Below are 27,295 nucleotides of genomic sequence, written 5' to 3'. Positions count from 1 at the left end.
ATAGTAAACCTAGCCTCAAAAATAATTGGGAAGAGACAGCAACAATTAGGCTGTATCTACAAGGAGGTAGCCTACTTCGTAAAAAAGCTATCAAGATAGCTAACGACCTCCTCTCATCCACTCAGGGAGTTCGAACTACTTCCCTCTGGTAGACGGTACAAAGTACCAAGGGCTAACCGTAACATTTAAAAAAAATATTTCATACCAAATGCCATTAAGGCACTAAATGATACCATGTCTGGCTAGATTTGTTTGTTTTCCAATGCATCTGCCACTGTTGTCCTGCACTTTTTTGCCATGAGAAAATAATTGTGTTAAGTGTTGTTGCTGTTGTTGTAACCGTTTGTTTTTTACTGTTTGAGACCGAAGACGAATTTCCACACGTGGACAATAAATTAAACTAACTAACTAACTAACCTACTGAGGAACACATGTGATGAGACCAGGCTTTAGTTTAGGCCTTGCAACCACAAGATCTTAGCCGTGTAGAACACGATCTAACTTCTAAATGGACTAAAGTTATGTTCATTCTATTTCTGTATTAAGATTGTATCATGGTTGCATAGTAGTAAAACCTGTTAAATAGCTGTAAATATGTGCCATTTGCTCTGTTTCTTTGTCATCCCTTGTCATCCCTCCATCCATTAAGGTTTTAATTACCTAGCTACTACTATCTTGTTTTAGTTCTTGCTATTCTCATAATCTAGAGATTAGGCCAACAAGGCAAACTGAATCCATCTATTTGTAATCCTACCAACGTGTGCTTTAATTATATGTGTAATGATAATGATCAATAAATAATGTAAAAGACACTGGTTTGGATTATATAAACACTGGAATAACAGTTTCAAGCGTTAGCATAAAACAGTATAGAGCGTCGCAGTCCCTCCCCCTTTCAGAACAACGAGTGGCCCAGGAAATGAAATGCAATGCATTCTGACCATAGGATTTTCTTTAAGTATTTATTTAAAGACGGTTAGGCCGCGGACAAAGCCAACTCGGATCGTGACAAATCATGACAATGAACACAATGTTTTGGGCCGATCAAATAATTTATAAGAAGAAAAACAAAACAAACCGTGTTGTCTTCTGCCTTTATTTTCCTCTTTCTAATGATTTGATCTGCCCAAAATATTGTGTTCATTGTCATGATTTGTCACGATTCGAGTTGGCTTTGTCCGCGGTGTAACCGTCTTTAAATAAATACTTAAAGAAAATCCTATGGTCAGAATGCATTGCATTTCATTTCGGCAAGTATTTGCTCCACTGCGATTGGCCAGGTGGTGCTGGGGTGTTCTGATTGGCCAGGTGGTGCTGGGGGGGGTGGGGGGGGGGGGGGGGTGTTCTGACTGCATGTTGTATTACGTCCCGTAGTTTTTCCACTATAGGGTTCACCAGATGGTCACGGGGAATATGGAGCCAGTCAAGGCTAAATATATAACATTTATCCCTCTCATTTATAAATAATTTCCATACTGTGTTAGGACTAGCAATGAAACATGGACAGTGTGCAAGTGCATCTGTGACAGAATGACATAAAAGGCCATCTGCCTTAATCGTTGTTTCCGGGCAGACTTTAACCGCTTCCACCTGTTCTGTGCACGTGCGACATTTTCAAAAACGGCAAACGAATTTGAATAAAAGTCTGAAATTTAAACAATTTCATAATTTCCTATTGCTAAACCAGCCAAATCTGCAAGCTCACAACGCATGAGCTTGTATGTAGATCAGTTTTTTGCTATTCGTCATACCACAAAAAATATATATAGTGCTTGACCACTTATACTTGCAATTATACTACTCAAACGTAGTAGAATAGGAGGAGGCATCCGAGGTAAGTTGGTGGTGGTGGTCAGGAGCGAAACATTAAACAGCACTTTAGCTGTCGCTCAATATTCAATCACTGCCGTGATAAAATAAAGATTATATACTGCGAGGTTTGTTCGAATCACAAGCCTCAAGGTATATGGATGTCTATGATGGTGTCAAACAGCATGAGGTAGCCTACATGCAAAATTAGGAAGAAGTTACAAGAAAGTGAATGGGGAAATTGTGCTAATGATGACTTATAAGCCATTCAGAATGGGAACCCCGTTTGGTGTTCTAAGCAGTAGGTTATACTTTAGCTATTGAAAAATAGCAGATCTACAAGCTCATAGCGCAGCACCGAGTGCCGCGCTACGAGCTTGTAGATCTGCTATTTTTTTTAAATTTGTGAAAATGTGGCGCAAACCTTTGAATTATATATTCTTTCAGAGCGAATGTTTTTAACTAAAATCTTTGCTTCTGGGTCCATAGAACAACATATTTTCAGATGGGGGTTGGCGGCCAATTACATTTGGGGGTCCTTGACATGAAAATGTTTGAGAACCGCTGACATGGAAACATGGGCTTTTTCAGAAAACTGTCAGGATTTAGAAGACATTTGTAGAACCGTCATGGGCTAAATGGGGGGGTTAAATCATTAGAATACAAATAATTTAATAAAATGGAGTCGTGGCCTATAATAATAATGACATGCTCAAAATAGGTAATTGTGATTAATTGGTTTTGATTTGAATGCGATGCAATCATAATGAATCAAGACATCAAGCGGTGTTATCTTCTTTTGTGTATAGGAAGTGGAAACATCCTGGACAGCCATCTAGGGAGACTCTGCTCTGGGTTTTTTAGAAGGAAAACACCCCTGAACGCCCCCATGCAGGACAGGAAACTGCCCATAGATCCGAAGTCCCGTTAGTCCGAACATGCACTGCTCCCGTGCTTGCGGTTAGGTTTAGGTTTGCTCCCGTGCTTGCGGTTAGGTTTAGGTTAGGGAATAGGGTTAGAGATAGGGATAGTAATTTCGGAACAATGAACCTTCTGACTAATGACACGGCACCGCAGGACATGACAGAGCAGGACAGGACGACCCAGGGCGGACAGACCGTGAGGGAGGGCAGAATCCATTTCTTGCGACCGACGTCCGTCGCGACAGACCTGTCCGTCGGGGGGTCCGCCGGTCCGTCGGGGGGTCCGTCGGTCCGTCGGGGGGTCCGTCGGTCCGTCGGGGGGTCCGTCGGTCCGTCGGGGGGTCCGTCGGTCCGTCGGGAGGTCCGTCGGTCCGTCGGGGGGTCCGTCGGTCGGTCGGTCCGTTTTTGCGTCGCGACCGTCGGTCGCAGGGTTAGGGTGGATGGATTCTGCCCTTGCTGCCCAAATGGTAACTCTGTCATTTCTCTACCGTTTTGGACGGGGGTGGTCTCTTTGGAATCGTGTGGCCCCCCTGGAGGTTTCTATGGGGGTCTCGAGGTTCGGGGACCCCTGGGGACCCCCACGGACCCCCAAATGGTAACTGTCATTTCTCTACCGTTTTGGAGGGGGTGGGCTCATTTGAATCGTGTCGCCCCCCTGGAGGTTTCTATGGGGGTCTAGAGGTTCGGGGACCCCTGGGGACCCCCAGGGACCCCCAAATGGTAATGTCACCTGTGGACACTAACTGTAATTGTCTCGCTGTCTCGCTGCTGCGCTGCGCCGCACAGACAGCAGCTTGTGTGTAACATGTGCGTTCGTGCCGTGTTGCTGGTATATTATTATTATTATATTTTTTGCGCCGCCGCGTTGTCTCGCTGCTGCGCTGCACAGACAGCAGCTTGTCCTTCCCAGCCTCCCCGTCCTGGACGGCGCAGAACAGCGTTGGATCGCCGGCCGCCTATCGTTGATCGCCCGCCGTCTCCTCGAGGACCGCCGACGCAGATGGTTTACTGCTATATGCCATAGTGTTTATTATAGCTACTATTATTATTGGGCATTTGCTAACTTAACGGTGTGGCACGTATTATTGTAGTGTACAGTACATTGGGTACAGCGGTCATTCAGGCTTCAGAGGGCTGCTTACAGGGGTGGAATATTCTCAGGGTTGGCTTCACCTGTCTCTTAGCGCCCCTATATTGGTGAACACGCATGTTTGTATTTTACTGCTGTGATTTTCGATAGAAGTGTTATCCTATTTTGATATAGGCTTATTGCAGTGATCGTTGGTGTGCACTTGATTTGCCGTGGCATCTTTTGTGGTCGTGTGTACTAATGTGTATACGATAATCGATAATATATGTGCACTAATCAATCTTTGGGCTGCTTAGGAGATTGGGTGGGAACAAACACTGTGCTATTATCCAGATTCCTGAGGTGGACATTTCAAGAGGAGCTTGTGATTATTGCTTGCCTAGGAATAGGATACAGTGTGTTAAGTTATGAGAAGTTCTGCAGCTTACACGTTGCATTCGGAGAAAAGATTAGATCCATTTAGCCAAGCATGGCATATTTATTATTATATTAAGGGCTCCCTGTCACGCATCATTCTCACGGTGACAGACCCAATACAATACAATCACTGAATGAAAAAACACCGGTCCGCTCCACACACAGGCAGTGGTCATGTGACCCGAGTTACCTGATCACGCCATAGGAGACAAACATGCATCCCATACCTTGCGCCTTGGCGCCTCACAGTGGCACAAGCACAACACTGCATATCACACAGAACAGCAGTACAGAATTACACACAATACACAAGTGAGGACATACATCCCGTCAAATCTCAACACAGTGCCTATTTATATTGCTATTTGCTACGTTTTAATAATTGCCAGTCATACAGTATAAATTGCCACATTGTTATACCTATACATTTACGTATTTTACTTGTATAGTGTTATATTTGATATCCTGCTACATGATTTTATACTTACCTGTTTTATCTCCGAGCTTATGCTGCTGAATATATTCAGAGTATACTCTTCATTAGCAAACTGTAAATAAAGTACTAAACGAAGGAAAAACCCCCGCGGGGATAACTGACGTTATAAGAAGATAACGCCCCTGCATGACACCTCCCTGGCCACCGTATAGCGCATTGACAGGTCTGTCTGTCTGTCTGTCGTAGCATGCAGATAGACAGATAGGGGGGGGGGGGGGCAGTTTGACAACAGCGGCTGACACATGTTCATTGATGATGATTAATAGGCCTACTGTATATGCTACTGTGCTGCTGGATCGTCGATAAATGGACTATAGGCCTACTGGACTTTGATGTTATACTGCACGGATATAAGCGAACCAGTTTATCAATGTTGGATAGTTGGATACCTGCATGCGCTCTTTGCATGTCACGGCAGATGGAGAGAGAGAGAGAGAGAAAGAGAGAGAGAGAGAGAGAGAGAGAGAGAGAGAGAGAAATGAGCTCCGTTCATTGGCTTTATAGGCAAGTGCAGAAGGTTTATAACGACAGGTGCCCACCTTAGAGTAGCCTATATATATTAACTTATTATTATTTTGCCAGCGAGTGCTTTGGCTCTTGCGCGGAGTTGACGCCGTTGTCTATAGGCCTACGTGCCAGGATGATTTTAAATAAATATGTCTCTGTCTCTGCGTCTCTAGAGCTATAAAATATATAGCACACATCATGTGTGACACATGTGTGCACATACACACACACACACACACACACACACACACACACACACACACACACACACACACACACACACACACACACACACACACACACACACACACACACACACACACACACACGAGATTCTGACAGAATGCAGCGGCGCATTCTTAAAATAAACAGATATACAAGCTTATAGTGTACCATAGCGTACATACCAGCATACTTACCGTTCAATAATAATTAGCATGTATTATTATTAACGAAAAACAAACAGTTTTTTCAAACAGTTGTTTGAAACAACTTCTGATTAGTTACTAACTTTACTAGACCAATTTAAAATAGTATTAGATGTTTTTCGTTAATAATAACTTATGCTAATTATTACTGAACCATTTTAGATGTTTATATTTCACCAACAGGCATGATATGAATTTATAGGAATAATAGGCCATCAGTGGCCACCGGTCGACTCCATTTTGCGCATTACGGCGCCTAGATTGAAATGACCACATTAATCAACAATAGACCATACTGTTCATTGAAAATAGCTGCAAAATCACTATAGTTGTGATGGGATAAAGTAGACCTTTTAAGTATAGTTACCAAGTAGGCCTACCATTAACCCCGCGATGCTGAGCGTGTGTTCCAGCTAAAACTAAGGGTAGGTCTATAGATTTTTAGGGTTAATTATTAGGACCCGATTTTTAATTTCATTCAGAGGGAGAGTCAAGGTATATATTTTATATATAGTGAAACATACATTTCATCGATATCCTTCATCGTCTTCATTTCTTTCATAGTTAAAGCAATTGCTAAGTGGTCTATTGTCTAAAAAAAACACACACAAGCATGAACAGTAGACATCTATTCATCATTATTTATTTCAAATCAAAATACAAACCACTGTCACCAACTCGTCTCGAAGTTCGCGCACACACACACACACACACACACACACACACACACACACACACACACACACACACACACACACACACACACACACACACACACACACACACACACACACACACACACACACACCGAACGGTGTGGTCACGGTACCGCTGGCTGGCCTCTGTTTTAACGTTAACGTCAAAGTCCAGTAGGCCTATAGTCCATTTATCGACGATCCAGCAGCACAGTAGCTGTATACAGTAGGCCTATTAATCATAATCAATGAACATGTGTCAGCCGCTGTTGTCAAACTGCCCCCCCCCCCCCCCTATCTGTCTATCTGCATGCTACGACAGACAGACAGACAGACCTGTCAATGCGCTATACGGTGGCCAGGGAGGTGTCATGCAGGGGCGTTATCTTCTTATAACGTCAGTTATCCCCGCGGGGGTTTTTCCTTCGTTTGGTACAGTTTGCTAATGAAGAGTATACTCTGAATATATTCTTTCAAATGAGGTTTGGCCTTATATCAAACATACATGCTCAGTATTTTTATTAATACATTTGCAACTATTTTAATAAAGGTTGTATATCAGTGAAGCCACCACAGCTCATGAAACATAATAGGCTGCATGGCTAACAGGGCTTAGTGCTTCCCTATACCATATCTCTCCTTTCTCTGGCTCTATGACTTATACGCCCATGAAAAATGGAAAATATAAATTTCATTGAGTGTATACCATTTGGAATTATACCAATCGGTTGAGATTTGGCAGATTATAGCCAATGTTAAATATCAACTTTTTGCGCACGGGCCATTGGGACTGTGGCGGCGGTGTTTTACCTATAGGACCTCTGCTTGGATTCATGGTGAGTGCGCACCGAAAAGTAATTGGAATATATTTTTCTTGCCACATTATAAACAAGTTTACTTTACCTCCTCACTGTCCTCAGTGTTTGGGACGGGATGTAGGCCTGTATCATGTGCTGTCTGCGTGCATATAGCGCTGCGCTCCAGTGAAATTGTCATTGCTTGAGAAAAACGGATAAGGGCAGCAGGCAGGTCGTATATAGAAAAGTAACAAAGTTTATTATAAGCTCGGAGATAAAACAGGTAAGTATAAAATCATGTAGCAGGATATCAAATATAACACTATACAAGTAAAATACGTAAATGTATAGGTATAACAATGTGGCAATTTATACTGTATGACTGGCAATTATTAAAACGTAGCAAATAGCAATATAAATAGGCACTGTATCTATAGGCAAGCAATAATCACAAGCTCCTCTTGAAATGTCCACCTCAGGAATCTGGATAATAGCACAGTGTGTAATAATAGTAGCTATAATAAACACTATGGCATATAGCAGTAAACCATCTGCGTCGGCGGTCCTCGAGGAGACGGCGGGCGATCAACGATAGGCGGCCGGCGATCCAACGCTGTTCTGCGCCGTCCAGGACGGGGAGGCTGGGAAGGACAAGCTGCTGTCTGTGCAGCGCAGCAGCGAGACAACGCGGCGGCGCAAAAAATATAATAATAATAATATACCAGCAACACGGCACGAACGCACATGTTACACACAAGCTGCTGTCTGTGCGGCGCAGCGCAGCAGCGAGACAGCGAGACAATTACAGTTAGTGTCCACAGGTGACATTACCATTTGGGGGTCCCTGGGGGTCCCCAGGGGTCCCCGAACCTCGAGACCCCCATAGAAACCTCCAGGGGGGCGACACGATTCAAATGAGCCCACCCCCTCCAAAACGGTAGAGAAATGACAGAGTTACCATTTGGGGGTCCGTGGGGGTCCCCAGGGGTCCCCGAACCTCGAGACCCCCATAGAAACCTCCAGGGGGGCCACACGATTCCAAAGAGACCACCCCCGTCCAAAACGGTAGAGAAATGACAGAGTTACCATTTGGGCAGCAAGGGCAGAATCCATCCACCCTAACCCTGCGACCGACGGTCGCGACGCAAAAACGGACCGACCGACCGACGGACCCCCCGACGGACCGACGGACCTCCCGACGGACCGACGGACCCCCCGACGGACCGACGGACCCCCCGACGGACCGACGGACCCCCCGACGGACCGACGGACCCCCCGACGGACCGACGGACCCCCCGACGGACCGGCGGACCCCCCGACGGACAGGTCCGTCGCGACGGCCGTCGGTCGCAAGAAAATGGATTCTGCCCTTGCTGGAGACCGTGGGGCTGGAAAGCCCTGAGATGTTCACACCCTTTAACAAAGCCCCATCAGACAGAAACAGAAGACACAATTCCTTACTAAACTCAACAGAACGGTTCCATAATTATGCTGCAAGTCTGTCACGTTCCAAATCTAATCCACAACCAACCAACCAGGCAGAGCATTCTGTACATCTAGGATTATACGGTACAACCATTACAATTAGTTTTGATGAAGTCTATGTATTTTGCCGTTTGATTTTGAAATCTGACCTACTGATTGCGGAATCAAATCCGATATATATTTGGTCTTCGATTTAAACATACCTAAACATTGCAACAACAAAAAAGAACAAAAAATGATTGCGGTATTTTGTGTTTGAATTATAGAGATGCTCCGATAATCGGCCAGCGATCGGTGATCGGCCTATTTCGGCCGATGTTCACTCTGATCGGTGATCGGCATTTACCCTATCTGGAGAAACTGATCTTTTACACTATTTAAGCGGTATAAATGTCAATCAGATATATAGTATAACATTTTGCATTTTTGTGACAGGCTTAAACATTCTCCCCTTCCTCCCCACACACAGGATTCGTTTTGACGTGGGTTTTGACATTATAATCATTTTGGAAATGTAAAAATTTTCACAAGATAAGTATCGGTATCAGACCTATCAAAAAACAATCAGTGATCAGTATCTGTCCCAAACAGTGTTGCCAACTTAGCGGATTTGTCGCCATATTTAGCTTCTTTCCAGACCCCCCTAGCGACTTAATTAGTGAAAAGCTTCTGGCGAGAAATTTAGCTACTTTTTCTGGTGAATTGGGGATAAATCGTGTTGACAGTCGCCAGAGATAAAAACCCTCATTTTTATTAATTTTCCTTCTCAGCCTAAAAAAAAAAGAAAAAAAAACTCGGCGCGTCTGGCTCAGTGGTTTCCTCGTCTCGGCTCGGTTATGTGCACATAACCGAGCCGAGTCGAGGAAGCCACTGAGCTCTGCTGTGACAGCAGAGTAATCTAGTAAGAGAGAGTAATGACACTCCCGTAGTCCCGTTGACTCACATTGTAACAATGGAATGAATGCGATCATCATCATCATGGTGTGCTTACACCCAGAGCAAGAAAGGAGGAAGCAAAGCACTGGCAGTGGCAGCTCACTTTAGTCTGCTAGTAAAAATAAAATACACACGCAAATGCATAAAGTATTAACCTTCTAACTCCTGTATGGATCAGAACAAAATAGCGTTCTAAACGTTAGTTGAATTGAGGTATGTTTTTTTTTAATTACAATGCGTTTAAACGAGCAGCAAATTTTCCGAGTTCAGACAGCACAGAGGGCTCTGACTGAAACTAAACTAACGCTGTCGCTGGCGTGTCGAAAAACCCCTACTAACCCTTAACAAAATACAAATTTTGTTTTGATGTCAGTTTGATGTGAAGTTTCATGGTGATATCCAACTTTGTCACGTCACGTATCGGCAAGAGATGATACAAAGTGCACATAAATGACAAATGTTTTTCTGGGCTGGCTACATATTTTCGTTGCTAGGGTCGTCTAAAAGTCGCTAGGGACGCTAAAAAGTCGCTAGGGGCGGCGCGCGCTACGCGCGCGCAAGGGCGCGCGCTGCGCGCGCGCATATCCCACCTCTAGCTACTTTTAGCTACTTTTCGAGGAGCCACTAGCTATTTCCGTTACTGGGGAGTTGGCAACACTGGTCCCAAAAGCATCCCTAGTTTCAATCACCGCTGACTGCATTGCGTTGGTTTGTTCAAACTCATTTGTTTTGGCTCTACACACCACACACTTGTGCACCCGCACATTGTTTTAACTATTTTACAATCCCTTTTTGACTGAAACGGAACCTTCCTGGTTCAGTATCAACAAGGAATCTCAAAATAAACCATTTTCCAGAGATATACACATACACACCTTGGAATCAAACTTGCCCATTAGAGGGGTTTTTTGTTTCTACTGTGAAGATTCTGGAGTCAAATTAGCTAGAAGTAACTGATAGATGTTTAAACCAAGCGTACAACATTGCAAAAATGTATTTTTGCAACAAACGCAGTGTAAGAGAGAGAGAGAGATTGTGAGTGACATTTTAAGAAGATAAAACATGGCTGCAACTATCAGTATATTACAAGCGAGAACTGGTGGTAACGGTGTTACGGAGGTGCCGTTAACATGGGGTGCATACTGCATACTTAGTTTAGACTAGTCATTGGTTAGACATGGGTTAAGGTTAGGTTTAGGTGTGCTGCCTCGTGGGAGGTTAGGTTTAGGGTGAGGGTTTGAGATAGGTTGTAGTTGTAGGACTAATGACTGGTCTAACCAATGACTAGTCTAAACCAAGTACTGTCTAAACTAAGTACTACGTTCTTTGCGCAGTGAAATCAGACCCAAAACGCACACTACGCACGCTTCTATCCAAGCAAGAAGTGGGGTTAGCGGTCTTTGCGCAGTGAAATCCTTACAAACAAAAACAACGAAACTCGCTTACAATACCTGGCAACCCTGCTTCCCGTCTTTCTATTGGCTCCCTGACGCCACCATGTGACCACGAGTTTCAGTACACCACACGACACTTCCAACGGGACTCCCGGAAATTACACACACACACTTCGTGTACCACACCACATTTTCTCCAGACAGACACACATCGCTTACCGACCGGACTCCCGGAAGTTACATACTATACACACAGTCACACACAGCGCTACGTTCTGTGCACATGCGAGCACGCGCGCACACACGCCCACGCACACACATGCGCGCACACACACACACGCACACACACACGCACACACACACACACGCACACACACAAAATGTTTATTTATGTCCACATAATGAGAAGTACAGGAATACCTTGTACAAAGGACATAAACAAACACATGCCAGTGCAGTTTGACAATAGGAGAGCAGCCAGTTACAACGTGCATGGACGGCAAAGCATCGTTACATACAGTACAGCTGACATGTCGGACACAGGGCAGCAGACATAAATCATGGATAAAGGAAACAACGCCTCCTCCAAATGAGGAGGCGTTGTTTCCTTGGCTGAAACTGATGGCTGAAACTGAGCAGTAGCCTACTGTACCTCGCTAACTGCTTGGCTCTCCTTTTGGAAAGGCCGGCCATTTGTAAGCCCTTCACAGCCAACTCATGCACATGCCCTAGGAGGCTGCCAAAGATGAAAAACTAAAAGTTTACATCTGTAGCCTAGCTGTGAGATGGTCTGCACTAGCTGCTGATACTTCAGCACTTTGGTTAGAAAAGGCTTCTTCCAGGCTGTAGTCAAAGCTACAGCCGACCTCGAGAATAAACACCTCTCTATGGTTTTCATTTACAACAATGACATCAGGGGTGTTAGCTGAAATGTTAGAGAACACAGAATCATCATTACACAGGTTAAACATCCTCGGCTTCACAGTAGAACGCTTATAAAGCATGATGGAGGACCTGAACATGGAAGAGATGTCTTTCGATATCAAATCCACTATTCTGTCATGCCTACTTATGTAGAGGCCCCTGTAAACATGGCAACCATTTACGACGTGGGACATGGTTTCAGCTATTATTTCAGCCACACACACACACACACACACACACACACACACACACACACACACACACACACACACACACACACACACACACACACACACACACACACACACACACACACACACACACACACCGAGGTGACTGCAATGCAATCATGGCAACCCTTTCCTTGAACGTGAAACGCAAACTTTAAACGCAAAAGTACAGTGAGCAAGTCCCAGACGGAATGTCAGATGTGTGCAACAAAGTGTGGGACAGTTTGGTTGTGATTGTCGACGGCTCAGGTAAGAAAGTCAGTGCTGCTAAATTGCCGCTGCAACGCAACTAGAGTTGAGCCGCCCGAAGCACGGAGAAATTCCCGTACAGAACAAGGTGGTGTGTAACCTGGCTTCCTGAAACCGTGTGACTCTGCAGAAACTGTACTCTCAAAGCCATCAGTGTGCCAGCTTTCATGTGCCCCTGACCATGAAAAGAAATCCCCAGGCCCCAGTCATAGAAAAGACTATGGGCTCCATTTTCGTCACCGCTAAAACCCTTATCCCTAAACTTCTTTGCCTTTTTTTTTTTTTACTATTTTGCAAATTTTTTTAATAGATGAAATGGCCAGTCTACAAGCTCACAACGTGTCAATGTAGAGATTGGCTAGTTGAACTATTCAAAAATGTTTTTTTTCAAAATAGTAAAAAAAGAAGAAAAGGCAAAGAAGTTTAGGGATAAGGGCTTTAGCGATGACAAAAATGGAGCCCCGTAGACACCACCCTCTTCCCTTTGATCAGAGAGGGAAACCAGCTTTCCTATACTAAAGTATTACTTGTTCCCAATCCAAACATATAGGGCTTGTGTACCCATTTTTTATGGGTCACACACTTTTTATTTAAAAAAAAAAAAGATTGTCAGAATATAAAAATCCATATATAATTATAATAACAATTCCACATGAGTATACGTAGACAATCTACAAGCTCACCATGTGTGGCATAGTGATGAGTTGTGATAGCTGTGAGCTATAAGTTGGAAATAAGTGATTGATTCATAATGGGTCTTTTGAGCTGAAATGGTCTGGGAGTCCAGGAGCTATATAGCCACAGAATCAGCGCAGGCACACCTGAACTTCCATGCGTGGCCAAAAGAAGCTGTCTGCCGGCGTCTCTTCCGGGTTTTTAAGACAGCTGGTGGATGGAAATGAAGCTCCACCCACGCGGCAGAGTGCCGCTGGGGCAAGCTTTTACGGGAATCTGGCCGACGCGGCAATCTGTCGCGTGGGTGGAGCTTCATTTCCATCCACCAGCTGTCTAAAAAACCCGGAAGAGACGACGGCAGACAGCAGCTTTTATCCGCGCATGGAATCCTAGGTGTGCTTATATAACCCAATGCCATTCAACAGAATCTGTGGGCCACGAGACCGTTCAAAATGATTATGAGGATCAAACAGCCCATTCAGACACTTCAAAGGGCCTTTGATTTTGAAGTTGCTGCTGGCTTCTAAAGCAAAGATACAAACACAACTGAGATGTCCCTAGAGAGGTCATGACTATGCAACAATGTTTTGTTTCCGTCTCTTGTTTAGAGATGTTCAGCATCAATGAAAGACACTCACCCCTTATCCACTTAAGGGGGTGAAACCCTAGGCCACATATAGACGTGCACACATAGACATCAAAGGGGGCTTCAGCCCCTGCCCTTTTACCCGTCTGTGAAACAACTGACCTCTCCAGACCACGAATGCAGAAATTTACGAAAGAAATTAAAATGCAGCTCCTCTCTTTTCCATGCCATAATAGCTTCCCCCCCCCAAAGACTCCTGAAATTGAACGCAGCATTTTGCGTTGAACAAATGTGTTTAGAACTCCATGTCGTTACACACACACCGCATCTCCACTATAGCTAAAGAGTGCTGGGTTGCGCCCCGAATAGCAGATCCGGGATTTCGGCCCCTGCCTCTCTAACACTCTCTGCACGTCCCTGCTAGGCCAGGTTGATATTGATATTGTAGTTTGTTTTACAGTTCAAGTTAAAAGCCACGAGACTGTCCTCCTTAAAGAATGCGTCCACAGACATGATGCAAGCAACACAGCTGCAGCTATTCCAATGCATGTGGGTGCGACAGATTTTAGATTTAGGTGTCTCAATACAGGGCATGCGCGTGAAATCATCATCATCAAACCCGGAAGTTATGCAGGAGTGCCTACTAACTGGCCTTGACAACCCATGCATCCAAACAGTCATCACTATCTGATTGCATTAAACAACGTTAAACTATGTTAAACTCACTTTTGCATGTTGCTTTGCCACTCGATGTGCCATTCACTTTAAGCATGCGCATGATGTGACAGAGCAGCCTCTGTCAGAGTAATATATGCTGTTCTACAATACATGTTCATTGTATTGTTTCTGTATGGTATGTGTAACAGGTTGATTCTCAGTCCCACAGAAGGTGCACATTCTGCTGTGACATGTGAATTAATATACTTGTGTTTATCTATGCAGATGCTGTAGTTGGGAAGCTGCCTTGATGGCCTGAAGTGAGCTCTGATTGCCTGTGTTGTTAAATGCCTTGTGATTCAGTGACTGCTTAGCCAGGGGTGGAGTCAGGAGTCTATATAAGGGGGAAATGGCTCAGTAGTGGGTGTGCTGCCATGTGGAGAGGTTGACACCAGTACCTCGCTGTTCACAGTTAAGTTGTGTTATGTTGTTTGAGTTCTTTCTTATCTTTATTATTCACTATGTTGTCCAGGCCTGGAACATATTAAAACGTGTCTTCACCTGCAAGTCTGCCTCATGTCCAATATGTCATTTAAAAGGTTTTATTACTGACAAACAGCCGATCCACAATCCCACTTGGTAACAATGCATACCCTCTATATACTGTCTGAAGCCTCTGAAGTGGTTGTCCAGAGTTGCAGGTGAGACGGGAACCCTGCTACCCCAATATGGAGATTCCATCTTGTATTGTCGGCCCGATAAGCAGCTGGAAATGAGCACAGAGTCAGGAGGTAAAAAGCAGCCACACTGTGGTTTATTCCAAAAAAAGAGGTTGACAGCATGGAGAATGGCAGATCACAGGCAGCAAACAAATAGGGCATGTTGGTGTGCGGCTCCACCATGCCCTCTCACTGAATCCAACACTGAGTTGGTGTGTGCTTCCTGGCAGCCTTTTATAGTCAGCTGAACCAATCAGTGCAGACTGTACCATATTACCTAGTTAAACATGCAACACTTTTCTGAACCCCACATAACCCACATCACTTGAACCTATAAATCTATATCCCTACACCGGTAAGTACATATCAATGATGCCCACTATTGCAAGATAACCCACATATCACATTATCATTAGCAGCTCCAAGGCATAACTCAAACACCCCCATGGCTATTTCACTGTGGTCCAGTCCAGACCAATACCAGTGCTCTGGTAGCCTGGGACTCTTTTGCCTGAACACACTGGAACAGACAGAACAGAAGCAGTCAGTATTCAAGTACCCATAACACAGTCTCATATTGCATCATTGTATTTTCATGTTCATAATACTTTCAATAAACCAGTTCAGCTCATGACTCTTCCTTTGTGTGCAAATATACATACTTAAATGTGCCCAATATCAGTAACGGAGGACCACCTCGTTACACATCTCATGTAGATTTCAGTAGGACATTAGTTTGTTTTGGGTTGCCCTGGCTACCTAACATTACCGATGTCGTCACAGTGCCTGATATAAAAGTAGAGCCCACACTGAGATAAACACCATTCACCACCTTGTTGAGGATCCTCCAACCACCTTGTACTGATGCAACATCACCTCCTACTGAGCTCTTCACTGCCCGCTAGAAGGATCCTCCAACCTTCGCAACATCTTCGACGCTTGACGTTGGATTTGTAGCGTCATCGAACATATTTCGCCGGAAGACTCAACGATAGTGTTCACCGGTTGTGTTCTCTCTCTTGGCGTGGAAATAGAAATGGCGTCCGCCAGCGTTCTCCTGTCAGCTGATCACTTCTGGTGTTCCATCTGTATGGATGTGTTCACTGATCCGATCACCACTCCGTGTGGACACAACTACTGCAAAGCCTGTATCACGCGTTACTGGGACACTACGGATGTGTGCAAGTGTCCACTGTGTCGGGAAACCTTCACGGACAGACCGAAAGTATCCGTCAATACTTTGTTTTCTGAGATGGTTCATCAGTTCAGGAGAAACCATCGGAAAGAAGAATATGAAGCAAAGACTGTGGTGATGATCCAGGACAGACGAGTGAAGGTCGAACGCTCAGTAAAGCTCAGCAGGAAAGATGAAGAAGCAGTCATATTCTCCAATTTCCACTGAGATTATGGGGTGAATGAATGTGGCCAGAGTCGCCAGACCCATCTTCTCTTTCTGTCATAGTGACATTGTCCTGCATCAGATCATGTCCAAATCAGTTTCTCCAATCTCCAGTAGCCTCTTCAGTTTTTTTGAGTGGTGCAACCACTCCCTTACGGAGCTATGTGTGTGGCTGGCTGGGTCTGAGCACTATGTGTGTGGCTTGCTGGCTGGCTGGGTCTGAGCACTATGTTTGTGGCTTGCTGGCTGGCTGGCTGGGTCTGAGCATGCATACATACATACATACTATACATAAATGCACTTTTCCAATCCGAAATACATGTCATGTCTATTTTGTACACTATTCTGAGGTTTATGGTCTGACTAAGCGAGTTTAAACTGTGATTTACTCTGTAACGGTAGATGGTAAGAACCCAATCTATTTTTTATAATACAGTATACATTCAAATCTATATTTTGATACATATCATAGGCACCAAGTCATATCAAAACACTGTCCTTGGATGTGTTTTTTTTATCAAAACTGTGTTTCTTCATAACAGGTTTTTGAGATACATGCATGAATAGGTTTAAGCATTGTGTTATACTTTAGCTATTGAAAAATAGCAGATCTACAAGCTCATAGCGTGGCACCGAGTGCCGCACTACGAGCTTGTAGATCTACTATTTTTGAAAGATCGTCAAAATGTGGCGCAAATCTTGGAATATATATTCTTTCAAAGAGAACGTTCTTAACTCAAATCTTTGCTTCTGAGGGGTCCCTGGAACGACATATTTTCAGATGGGGATCGTCGGCCAATTACATAATACTTTTTGGGGGTCCTTGACATGAAATATTGAGCGCCACTGGCACTGACATAGAAACATGGGGGTTTATCAGAAAACCGTCAGGATTTAGAAGACATTTGTAGAATCGTCCTCAGGTCTGACTAAATGTACTTCATTCCTTTCAACCACTGGAGGTGAGCATACTGTAGTAGTACTATACTCACAGCCAGGGACAGGAAACCGTGACCAGGGCACAGGGAGTGGTCCTTCCTCTCTTATCACTATTACGTCTTCCTCCCTGCGCTGACGACGATACTGTCCACACCCTGTACAGTTTCACACAGATGAGGGCGTGGAGGAGGCAAAAGGCCCAGATCAGCGTTCCAGTTCACACAAATCACCAGCATTCAGCATGTAGGCCTATACAACTTTTATCCGTATAGGCCTATTTGGAGAACTGCTCGAGTCTAGACTTCTCCCCTCTGGGACCAACAATCTACACTGTAAAATCATACATGTTATTTCCAGTCTGTCCAACAGCGTTTGTTTGATTGAAGTATATGTATTAACAGTTTGCAGAATTACAGTACATTTCAAGCACAACTCAATACAAAAACTGTTAACTGTGAGTGGACGACCCAATAAAGCATTACACTTGTTTACAAGAGGGTCCGCCTTGTTCAATTCATCAAAACATTTAGAGACGTACAAATGACTTATACTGGATCTCTTGTCCACTAGTCCCTTCCTAACATTTTTGTCTAGTTTTTATTTGTTGACGAAATCGTCACTATATTTAGCCTTAGTTTCAGTCATCATCATAGCTTTAGCTTTCATTTAGTTTTCGTCGTGGAAAAAGATAGTCGACAAACATTTTTCGTCTTGGTTTTAGTCGAGTTTTAGTCGTGGCAGGTACGGTACGCTGACAGAAGGTACAGTATGTACTCTTTGAGCAAGAGCAGGAAGATGCTTCCATTTAAGGCCTGGCTGTATGTATACATTGTGCATGAAAAGGTTAACCCCTCCAGATATAATATGCCCCATGCACATTCCTTCTTGGAAGTCATTAATGGCTGCATGTGCACCGCTCGTTTATTACAGGGAGCTCCAAACATTTATGACCGCATGTAGTGTACAATATACTACAGTACACGCAGCATGGGCGAGCCCGGAGCCAAGTGTGGAAGTGTGAGGGAGGGCTTCATGCGAGGTTCTGACTCGACGCAGTGTTACGGGTCGGCGATTAAGCCCACAACAAAGTTGTAGTTAGATAGGCCCACTAGTACTTATAGTGGACTTCACCCTGGATCAAAGGGAAGCGGAGTCGGGACAGGATTCTGCGATGCTGCAGGAAGGAGGAAGAAGGGGGGCTGATACTCTGGCGGTATGGGAACAACAACTGAACCCTGCGGCAGCCTCCGTCACTTTGATGAACCCGGGTCGGCTTCTCTCAGCCAGGGGCCATGGGAACAGGCAGAGTTTTAACCTGCCGTGCCATCCTGCCCTGCATGAGCCGTCTGTAATGGAAAAAAAACTGTAAACACGCACGCACGGGTCGCACGCACAATGGCTGAGGTGCTCCACTGCCATAACTACCTGTTAATATGTACTGGTTCTAAGCTACCTTAATAATGCAACGTTAACTTTATATGTTAATAATGTAATGCTCCTCCAGTAAGAAAATAACAGAGTTCTATATTTGCGTTCCTTCACCCTCGACGACGTGGTTGAAAAGATTATGAAAAGCTGCATATAAAAAAAGGCTGCGTAATATTTATTTGACTCACTGAATTTGGAATTCTCTTTGGAGCTGCTGGACTGGCTATAGGCTTGGCATCACAAACAGCACCAGGGTTTCTGGGAGCACATTTGCCTGTGCATGCTGTGCACCCAATCTGCTTGCATAGTCCACTATAGAGCCTCTGCAGTCTATTATAATGTTATCATCATATTCACCTTGATCACGATTATTATCCCAATCTGCGTGCAGGGTTTGATACTTTTGACTGTGTGTGTGTGTGTGTGTGTGTGTGTGTGTGTGTGTGCGCGCAATTTGCATACCTCCCCACTCTCATCACATACGTTCTCAAAAATATCAGGCCATTATTTTAGCACAATTTTAATACTAGATTTCTTATTCCTCATACTCATGGTCAATTTAACGTTTGATTCCATGGTCCATATGCAGGCACGTCGTTAGGTTGTAGATCTGCTATTTCGACAGAATGTTGAGCTAGTGTTTAAGCGGTCATCTCTGCTCTGACCAGTGCCCCCTCTGTGTCTGTTATTGTTCCAGGAGAAGGAACATGTCCTGGGCCAGAACTGGCTGTGCCCACTCTTCTCAAAACACACACAGCTACCAAAACCAACATCCTAGTACAACAGAAGCCAGTCCAGGATAAACATCTAAAATACATGGAACTCTTTTTACCTCTCAAATAAAATAACCCCAAAATCTGATAACAGGCTTTTAGTATTATTACACACTGGTATAATATCGGACAAAAAAATAAGAAATATCCTAAATATTTCTTTAAAAATAATGTTACAACTGCATTTCCTGGTGAATGTGTTTTAGCTGTATCAGCTACAGTAGGACTTCAAAGGGCCAGCTGCAATACAGAAACAGAAAAAGGTCCCCTCAACATTTTTCACTGGGAATATTCATGAGCATACAGACTCACTCCCTACAATACTTAACCTCTGGCTGTCACTGTTCAACTTGAGCTGGTTTCAAATGCAGAGCACAATATCTGTGGATGGGTGTTAGCTGGCAGTAAATACACAGTGATGCAATGTAAGGCTAGTACCCATTCCAACACCTGGAAAACACATGACTGACTCCATCTGTTCAAGCTGTCTTCTGCTCGACCATTTCAGGGCCTGCGGTGGATCAGGGGTAGAGTGGCCGAATGGTAACCGCAAAGTTCCCAGTTCGAACCCTCTGGGCTCCCCCAGAGTTAGTGTCGAAGTGTCCTTGAGCAAGACTCTGAACCCCTAATTGCTCCTGATGTGCAGGTTTGGTGCCTTGCATGGTTTCCGCTGCCATCAGTGTATGAATGTGTGTAAAGCGCCTTGGATAAAAGGTGCTATATAAATGCACCATTTACCCCTTTCTCTGTATTTACACTCGTGTACAGCTCATGCCAAAATAGCGTAAATAAATATGATATTAAAATGGTTAATTGATTCCACGTACACAGACGGGAGGAGCGATGCTAGTTTTCACTAGAGTGACATTAAGTAACCCGTGCTGTGACAAGATAAAGAAACCGGCAGTTGTATAAGTTGTCGCACTGTTGCTTTATTCAAGGTCAACAAATTGGATCAAAACATTCATATGAACACCCCTGCCAAACACACAGAGTGAAAGGGTGACACATGTAACAGAATCTCTCTTTTTAAGTACAAAACAAACCCCATCTCTCTTGTTTTAGTCTCATAAGCTTCATATAAAACTTGCGTTCGTGTATATAAGCTCGAAGGTCAAGAAAAAGGACCGATAAAGTGCATTTTGACTATCGTCTTGATTGATTGAACACTTGACTGTCTTTTTAGGTTCCGACACCAGCCTGCTTTGTATGAGGATGGAGATTTGACAAGGCAGCAGGGACGTGCACACATAGATGTCAAAGGGGGCTTCAGCCCCTGCCCTTTCACCCGTCTGAAAAACAACTGCCCACTCCAGACCACAATTGCAGCGTTTACTACGTACATGGTGAAAGAAATGCTAATGCCGCTCCTCTCCTTTCCATGCCATGCCCGGAAGGCAGCATTCAGGAGAATTGCTTTTTTTTCCCCAAGTCTCCTGAACTTGAACACAGTATTTTGCGTTGAACAAATGTGTTTAGAAATCCATGTCGTTATACACCGCTGTGCTGTGTGATGGGTTGCACCCCTGAAAATAGCTGATCTACAAGCTCTCAACTTGTGAGCTTGTAGATCTGCAATTTGTTGTCCAAAAGTGCCGGGATTTTAGCCCCTGCCTCTCTAACACTCAGCACGCCCCTGCAAGGCAGCCAATGGATATTCCTGCTGAGCCAATAGTCTGTCACTCAACAGAATTACACAAGACACATCCGCTGTGAGCAAGGCTGGTGCTAAACACAAGTCACACAGTCGCTGTAAATGTAAATGTTTAAACTACATGACCGACCGACAACACTTATTAGGAAGAAGGATCTGTGCATTCTTAACTTCTATTTCGTCAAATTGAATGTAAACTTCTTGTGGACCCTCTTCCCATTGTGCAACATGGAGACAAAATACTATTATATTAAAAAAAAGATTGATGTCTGCTAATTTGATCGCTCTCTCTAATACATAACTTATCTGGAATCTCAACAACAGCTTTGGTAAACAAAAATAATACACTGTTTTAGTGTTTTTCTTTTCATCAGTAAAAACTGCAGAACAGCAGGTATAGGCTACAAACATGAGTCAAGACACGAGTCTTGTTGGGAGTCCATAGTCCAGCATTGACACGCAGATGTTTGTTGTGGTCTTTGTTAACAGTATGGCGTAATACTTCCTTTAACAAATTAGCGCTCACCGACGCTGGATTGTCAAAGTCCACGTGGCAAAAGCACTGGCGCTGGCCCCGCCCCGGTGACAACAACACCATAATAACCCTGATCAAACAGTTCCAAATGGACTGACCAAATGCATCAATCAGCCACGATGTGTACAGACTTCACAGAGAAGTCAACTGCATTGGGCTCAAGGGCCACTGTGTGCGGGGGGGGGGGGGGGGGCGTTCCCTTCAGCTCCAACCACCCATTTCAGTCCTCAAAAAGACAGCTCTGAACGAGCGCCTTTCCTTCCCTGCGGGTCGCCAATCAATCATCTCTTCTTCTTCTGCTGCCGAAGCACCTTCCTCCTCTTCACTATCATGGCGTGGAGCTTCTCCAGGCCTTCCGGCAGCCCCTCTCCGATGATGGCGCAGGCGGGCTGCAGGTGCCAGGGCGTGGAGGCGCCCAGCTCGCTCAGCGCCAGCATGCGCTCCATCTCGGCCAGGCTCAGGGAGTTCCTGAGGTCCTGCTTGTTGGCGACCACCAGCACCGGCACCCCCTGGTTCTCCGCCAGCCGCGTGATCTTGTGGAGCTCCGTCTTGGCCTCCTCGACGCGCTCGGCGTCCACCGAGTCCACCACGAACACGATGCCGTCGGCGCAGCGGGTGTACGAGCGCCACAGCGGCCGCAGCTTCTCCTGGCCGCCCACATCCCAGAAGTGGAACGACGCCGTCGTCCTCCTCCGCCCCCGGCCGGGACCCCGCAGCGACATTTTGATCTTCTCCGTGTTGAACCCTTTCGTGGGAACGGTGTTCACGAACTCGTTGAAGCGCAGGCGGTACAACACGGTGGTCTTCCCCGCGCAGTCCAGTCCCAGGATGACAATGTGGAGGGCCTGGAATGACGGCAGGCAGGAGAAAAGGGCATGCTGGTGGTCCGATAATCCGTTCCCCATCTTGACACGACGCCGTTCGAGGACACCACGAGCCTAGGGGAGGTCTCTGCTTTCACCAGATAGTGCCACTCTTGATCCCAGGGGGGCTGCAGCAGGAACCTGGGAAAACAGAGGTTTCAAATGACGGCAACTGTAAAAACACACACAACGACAACACTATTGATTGATTGATAGTTGGCAGAATGACAGTACATTTCAAGCACATCTCAATACAAAAAAACTGATAGCTGCGAGTGGACGACCCGATAAAGCATTACACTTGTTTACAAGAGGGTCCACCTTGTTCAATTCATCAAAACATTTAGAGACGTACATATATATACACACACTTCTATTCAGCCAAAAGAACAGAACAGGAATTCATCATACAAAGGAGGTGAAAAGGGAAAAGAAACATTGCTTCAGAGAGAAGTGAATCCGGTAGCATGAGAGGAGTGAGAAATAAAGCAGCGGGGCGTATGGGAGCTTATTTGCACATGTAGCGCCACGGAAACCAACAGGGATTTGATACGCTAATTCCTATTCACTGGGTAGACTCGAGTCAACACTAGGACGCCTCTTATAATTCCACCCAGCTCGAGGTTCCAAATTCCAAATGATCTTATATCCCCCCCCCCCCCCCCCCCCCCCCCAGTAATACCGATATATATATATATATATATATATATATATATATATATATATATATATATATATATAAGTTTGGCTTGTTTTGGTTTTGGTTTTAGTCCAAAAGCTTAACATAACGCTCTTGTGTAGAGGTGATCAAAAAAGAAGAGAACAGAAAATGTAAAGAGGGAAAGATGTTGCTCAGCAACATACCCACACACGCGTGCGGTTTGAGAGCCGAATATTCCAACAAGTGTTTAATAGAATATAAAATAAACGGTTGACACAAAATTAGCGACCTTATATACGGGGGTATGTCTGTCTGGCACGCAGACTATATAACCTGACACACGAACTACAATGAAAACAACTCAAACATTACATTATTACATTGTACAATATTAAAACTGTCAAATTAAATTAGCGAAACATTAACACTATTTTTTTTTGCGTGGCGCGTACGTGCGTTTGCTGCTAGATATTAATTATATAAATGCATGTTCTTCTTTACCTGCTAATTCATTTGATCCTCCCGCGATTAGAAAACTGCAGAAACAGTTGCCGTTTTGCAGCAGCAGCAGGTAATGTAAAATGTAAATGTAATGTATCCTCATACATCCACTCATCCAGGGAGATAAAGTGCGTCTGGTTGTGACTCCTCCCCTCCTCTCCATTCCCCACTAGCAGCGGTCCGGAGGGGAGGAGGAGGAGGAGGGGCCAGATGCCGAACGCCGCGGATCTACAAGCCCACAACGCTTCGCAAACTCGACGCGTTGTGGGCTTGTAGATCTGCGGCGTTCGACGCGCGACACCGTCGCACCGGCGAAGAGGATTTTAATAAACCCCCGCCATTAACCCGCCCCCCAATGCCCATGCCCCCGGCGGTGATTGGCTAAAATCGCCACGGTGTTGGACGTTCTATCGTTTATAGCCAATCTGATTGGCGGAGACAGACGCCGGTCGTTTCTTGTCATTAACGACACACCCCCATAATAACGCCACCTGTTTCTTTCTGTCCATGATAGTTTCTGTCACTTTCTTTAATATGAATTTAAACTTTGAAGCAACCGCGAAAAGTATGAAAAATGCGAAAGTAGTAGGAGTTTAATAGCCTGAGGAATGATGGAATGTAGAGTAGTGCTAAACCTATGGTGAAAGTTGCAGACTAAACGTTTTAAGTTTTAACACTGACGCCACAGCAGTTTTCAAATGTATTTATTTTTTCATAAATTAAGGAAAAGTAAAAAAAAAAACTAAGAACATTTTGACATTCATAAGGCCATTACTATGAACCACCCCCAATTTCCAAAGTACCCAGCTGTCCTTATTTAGCCCATGACATTATAATATGTGGGCTATTATTGTGGAGCATGATGTCATAATAAGTAGGCCTAGAAATAAATTAGGTGCATGGTTATGATCCCCCCCAACTGTTCTGTTGTAAATCACTTTATAAATGTAACACAGCACAATTAACTAAGTAGGCTACATTGATTAGATATGCATATTTCAGTAAAGAGGATGGGCTATAGTGTTGATTGATTCAGGTCGGATAGCAGACAAGTGTTTGATCACAATCACCCAGGAAATAGGGCCATTGACATGGTCCGTATGAGAATACGCATGAACACAGAGCTAAAGAACACTGTATAGATTAAGTCTCTGTCTACATCACTTTATTATAAGTGAGCTGGACGCGAGGGTGGGTGAACAAGCTAATTTAGTTAATATTGTCGATATTCTATTCATATGCAAAGTACAAAACAGTCATCTTTTTTATTTCAGATTCCCACCTCAAGACAAACTGGGGATTACATGATATTTATTTTAGGCCTACCAATGTACGTTAAATCCGTGACTATTCATTCATGTTACTTGATCACCACCCCGTGGCGAAGAAGCTGCACTACACATACTACAATGTAGTCTACTTCAGTTTAATACATCAGAGTAAAAAAATAAAATAACAAACGCATGTGAAAAACATAAAAACTGTTCAGCAAGCATGGAAATACATTAGAGTAAAATAAAATAAGCAGTCATATTAAAAAAGTCATTAAAAAACACAAAAAAAGAGTTATGCTGCAGCATGCATGAAAAGAAACAGCTGAAAATGTCCTGCACGTGTTTGGGATTTGCAATTTTCTGTTTGTTAATCCATTTAGACCTGAGAACGATTCTACAAATGTCTTCTAAATCCTGACTATGTTCCTATGTCAGTGGTTCTCAAACATTTTCATGTCAAAGACCCCAAAAAATGTATGTATTTGGCCGCCGACCCCCATCTGATAATATGTTCTTCTCCCCCCCAGAAGCAAAGATTTGAGTTAAAAACGTTCGCTCTGAAAGAATATATTCAAAGATTTGCGCCACATTTTCATGACTTAAATAAAATAGCAGATAGCAGATCTACAAGCTTGAGCTTGTAGATCGGCCATTTTTCAATAGCTAAAGTATAACATAATGCTATAAAGCACAAATCTCATTCATATATGATGGAGAAATGAAGTCCCTAAAGTTTGAGTCCCCTGATGTTTGCGGCCTCTGGGCTCCAGAAGGAGGGGTCCCATCCCAGGAACCAGCCGGTCAATGTTGGTGGTTCGTGGTTCTGCTTGACGATGACCACTGGAGTCCGCTTGTCGCGACCGCCTGGGTCCGTCTCGATGTATTGCTTGGCTGCAAGGACACAAATACAAGTCTCAAAGAAGATCACAACAGTCGAGATAATAGCATATTATGCTATATATGTATGAGCTAACAGAGCTAGGGGTTAACCCATTTAGGCCTGACGTTAAAATGTGTAAAAATGTCTTCTAAATCCTGACAGGACAGACATTCTGTCAGGATTTGCGCCACATTTTCACGATTTTTAAAAAATAGCAGACCTACAAGCTCGTAGCGAAGGTACTCGGTGCCGCACTATGAGCTTGTATATCTGCTATTTTTCAATAGCTAAAGTATCTCATAATGGTTTAAACACCAAAAGGGGTTCCCGCCCAAAATAGGTTTAAAGCTGTATGAAGATTTCTTTTTTTTAGAGGACAGTGTAGAGCAGCGGTTCCCAAACCTTTTTGGCCATGCACCCCCTGTTACCTCCTAACCTAGACACCCCCCCCCCCACATGGAAATATAAATTGCATAAGCTATATAGAAACTATAGTAAAATACACACATCACTTTGTGCTGGGTTCAAAAAGTGACATATGCTCCAAAAGGTTTATTTATTGACGGTCAATAAATAAAACGTTCATGTAGCTATATGAGTGTGCGGGTGCCCTTCTCCTTTCATGTCATATAGAGACATACATTTCCTATTCATACACATATATGAACCTGAATATGGCATATATATGCAGCATAGGCTATATTCTGCATATACTTGCCATATATTGGCATAATAATATGTTAACATATTTAAAATAAAACCATAGCACCAGCCTTTTCACGTCGCGCATCCCCTAGAAGGCGCCCACGCACCACAAAGGGTGCACGCACCACAGTTTGGGAAACACTGGTGTAGAGTAGAGCATACACGGGCAACTGGCGGCCCCACCTTCACTTAATGTGGCCCTCAGGTTAAAATCAGATATATATATCTGATATATTATTGATTTCAGCTGTTACAATTCCTAACGTGCTTTAATTACTCCAGTCTATATGTAGCTTAATGACAAGTATTAAAATGTTGCCTATTTTATGTCCAATGTATTTGTATTTAGTTCAAGTTAACATAACTAACTATAACTAAATACTTTACTTTACTTACTTTTCAGGATTGCAATTCCAAAAATAGCAAAACAGAAAAACAGGCTTTCAATTAAAATAGTAGCAAAAATAGCCGACCTATACGAGCTCAAAACGCGTCGCAGTGCGACACGTTTTGAGCTTGTAGATCGCAGCCCCCTTTCATGACAACGCCAGGCCCAGGAAATAATTCCCAATGCATTTTCCCCATAGACATTTCAAAAAGTATTTATTTAAAGACCTTTTAAACTCGAGTCGTGACAAATCATGACAACAAACACAATATTTTGGA

At 44.1% G+C, this 27,295-nt stretch overlaps 2 protein-coding genes across 4 annotated transcripts in view; both read right to left on the bottom strand.

The window, feature by feature from the left end:
* The window catches only part of arl4ab (ADP-ribosylation factor-like 4ab), a 133,539-nt gene extending 109,641 nt beyond the window's left edge, over positions 1–23,898 (bottom strand). For 2 of the 3 annotated variants that reach the window (XR_014570077.1, XR_014570078.1), the window contains exons 1-2: positions 23,771–23,898; positions 20,896–22,749 (exon numbers count right to left, since the gene is read on the bottom strand). Coding sequence is in view for 1 of the 3 variants with exons in the window: in XM_083778685.1 (XP_083634811.1) it covers positions 22,027–22,650 (624 nt within the window). In the remaining 2 variants the exon portion in view is untranslated. Of the gene's footprint in view, positions 1–20,463; positions 22,750–23,770 lie in introns of those variants that run through there. The other variant, XM_083778685.1, reaches the window with a different exon arrangement.
* Positions 23,899–24,465: 567 nt separating this feature from the next.
* Positions 24,466–27,295, bottom strand: part of scin (scinderin) — a 37,475-nt gene continuing 34,645 nt past the window's right edge. The window contains exon 16 of the mRNA XM_083778636.1: positions 24,466–25,935. Coding sequence (XP_083634762.1) covers positions 25,772–25,935 — 164 coding nt within the window. The 3' untranslated portion in view covers positions 24,466–25,771. The remainder of the gene's footprint in view (positions 25,936–27,295) is intronic.

The sequence above is a fragment of the Protomyctophum parallelum genome (assembly GCF_964188405.1).
Source record: "Protomyctophum parallelum genome assembly, chromosome: 1".
Classification (NCBI taxonomy): Eukaryota; Metazoa; Chordata; class Actinopteri; order Myctophiformes; family Myctophidae; genus Protomyctophum; species Protomyctophum parallelum.
Note: the sequence above shows the minus strand (reverse complement) of the source record. Positions and strands in the feature narration are given on the sequence as shown.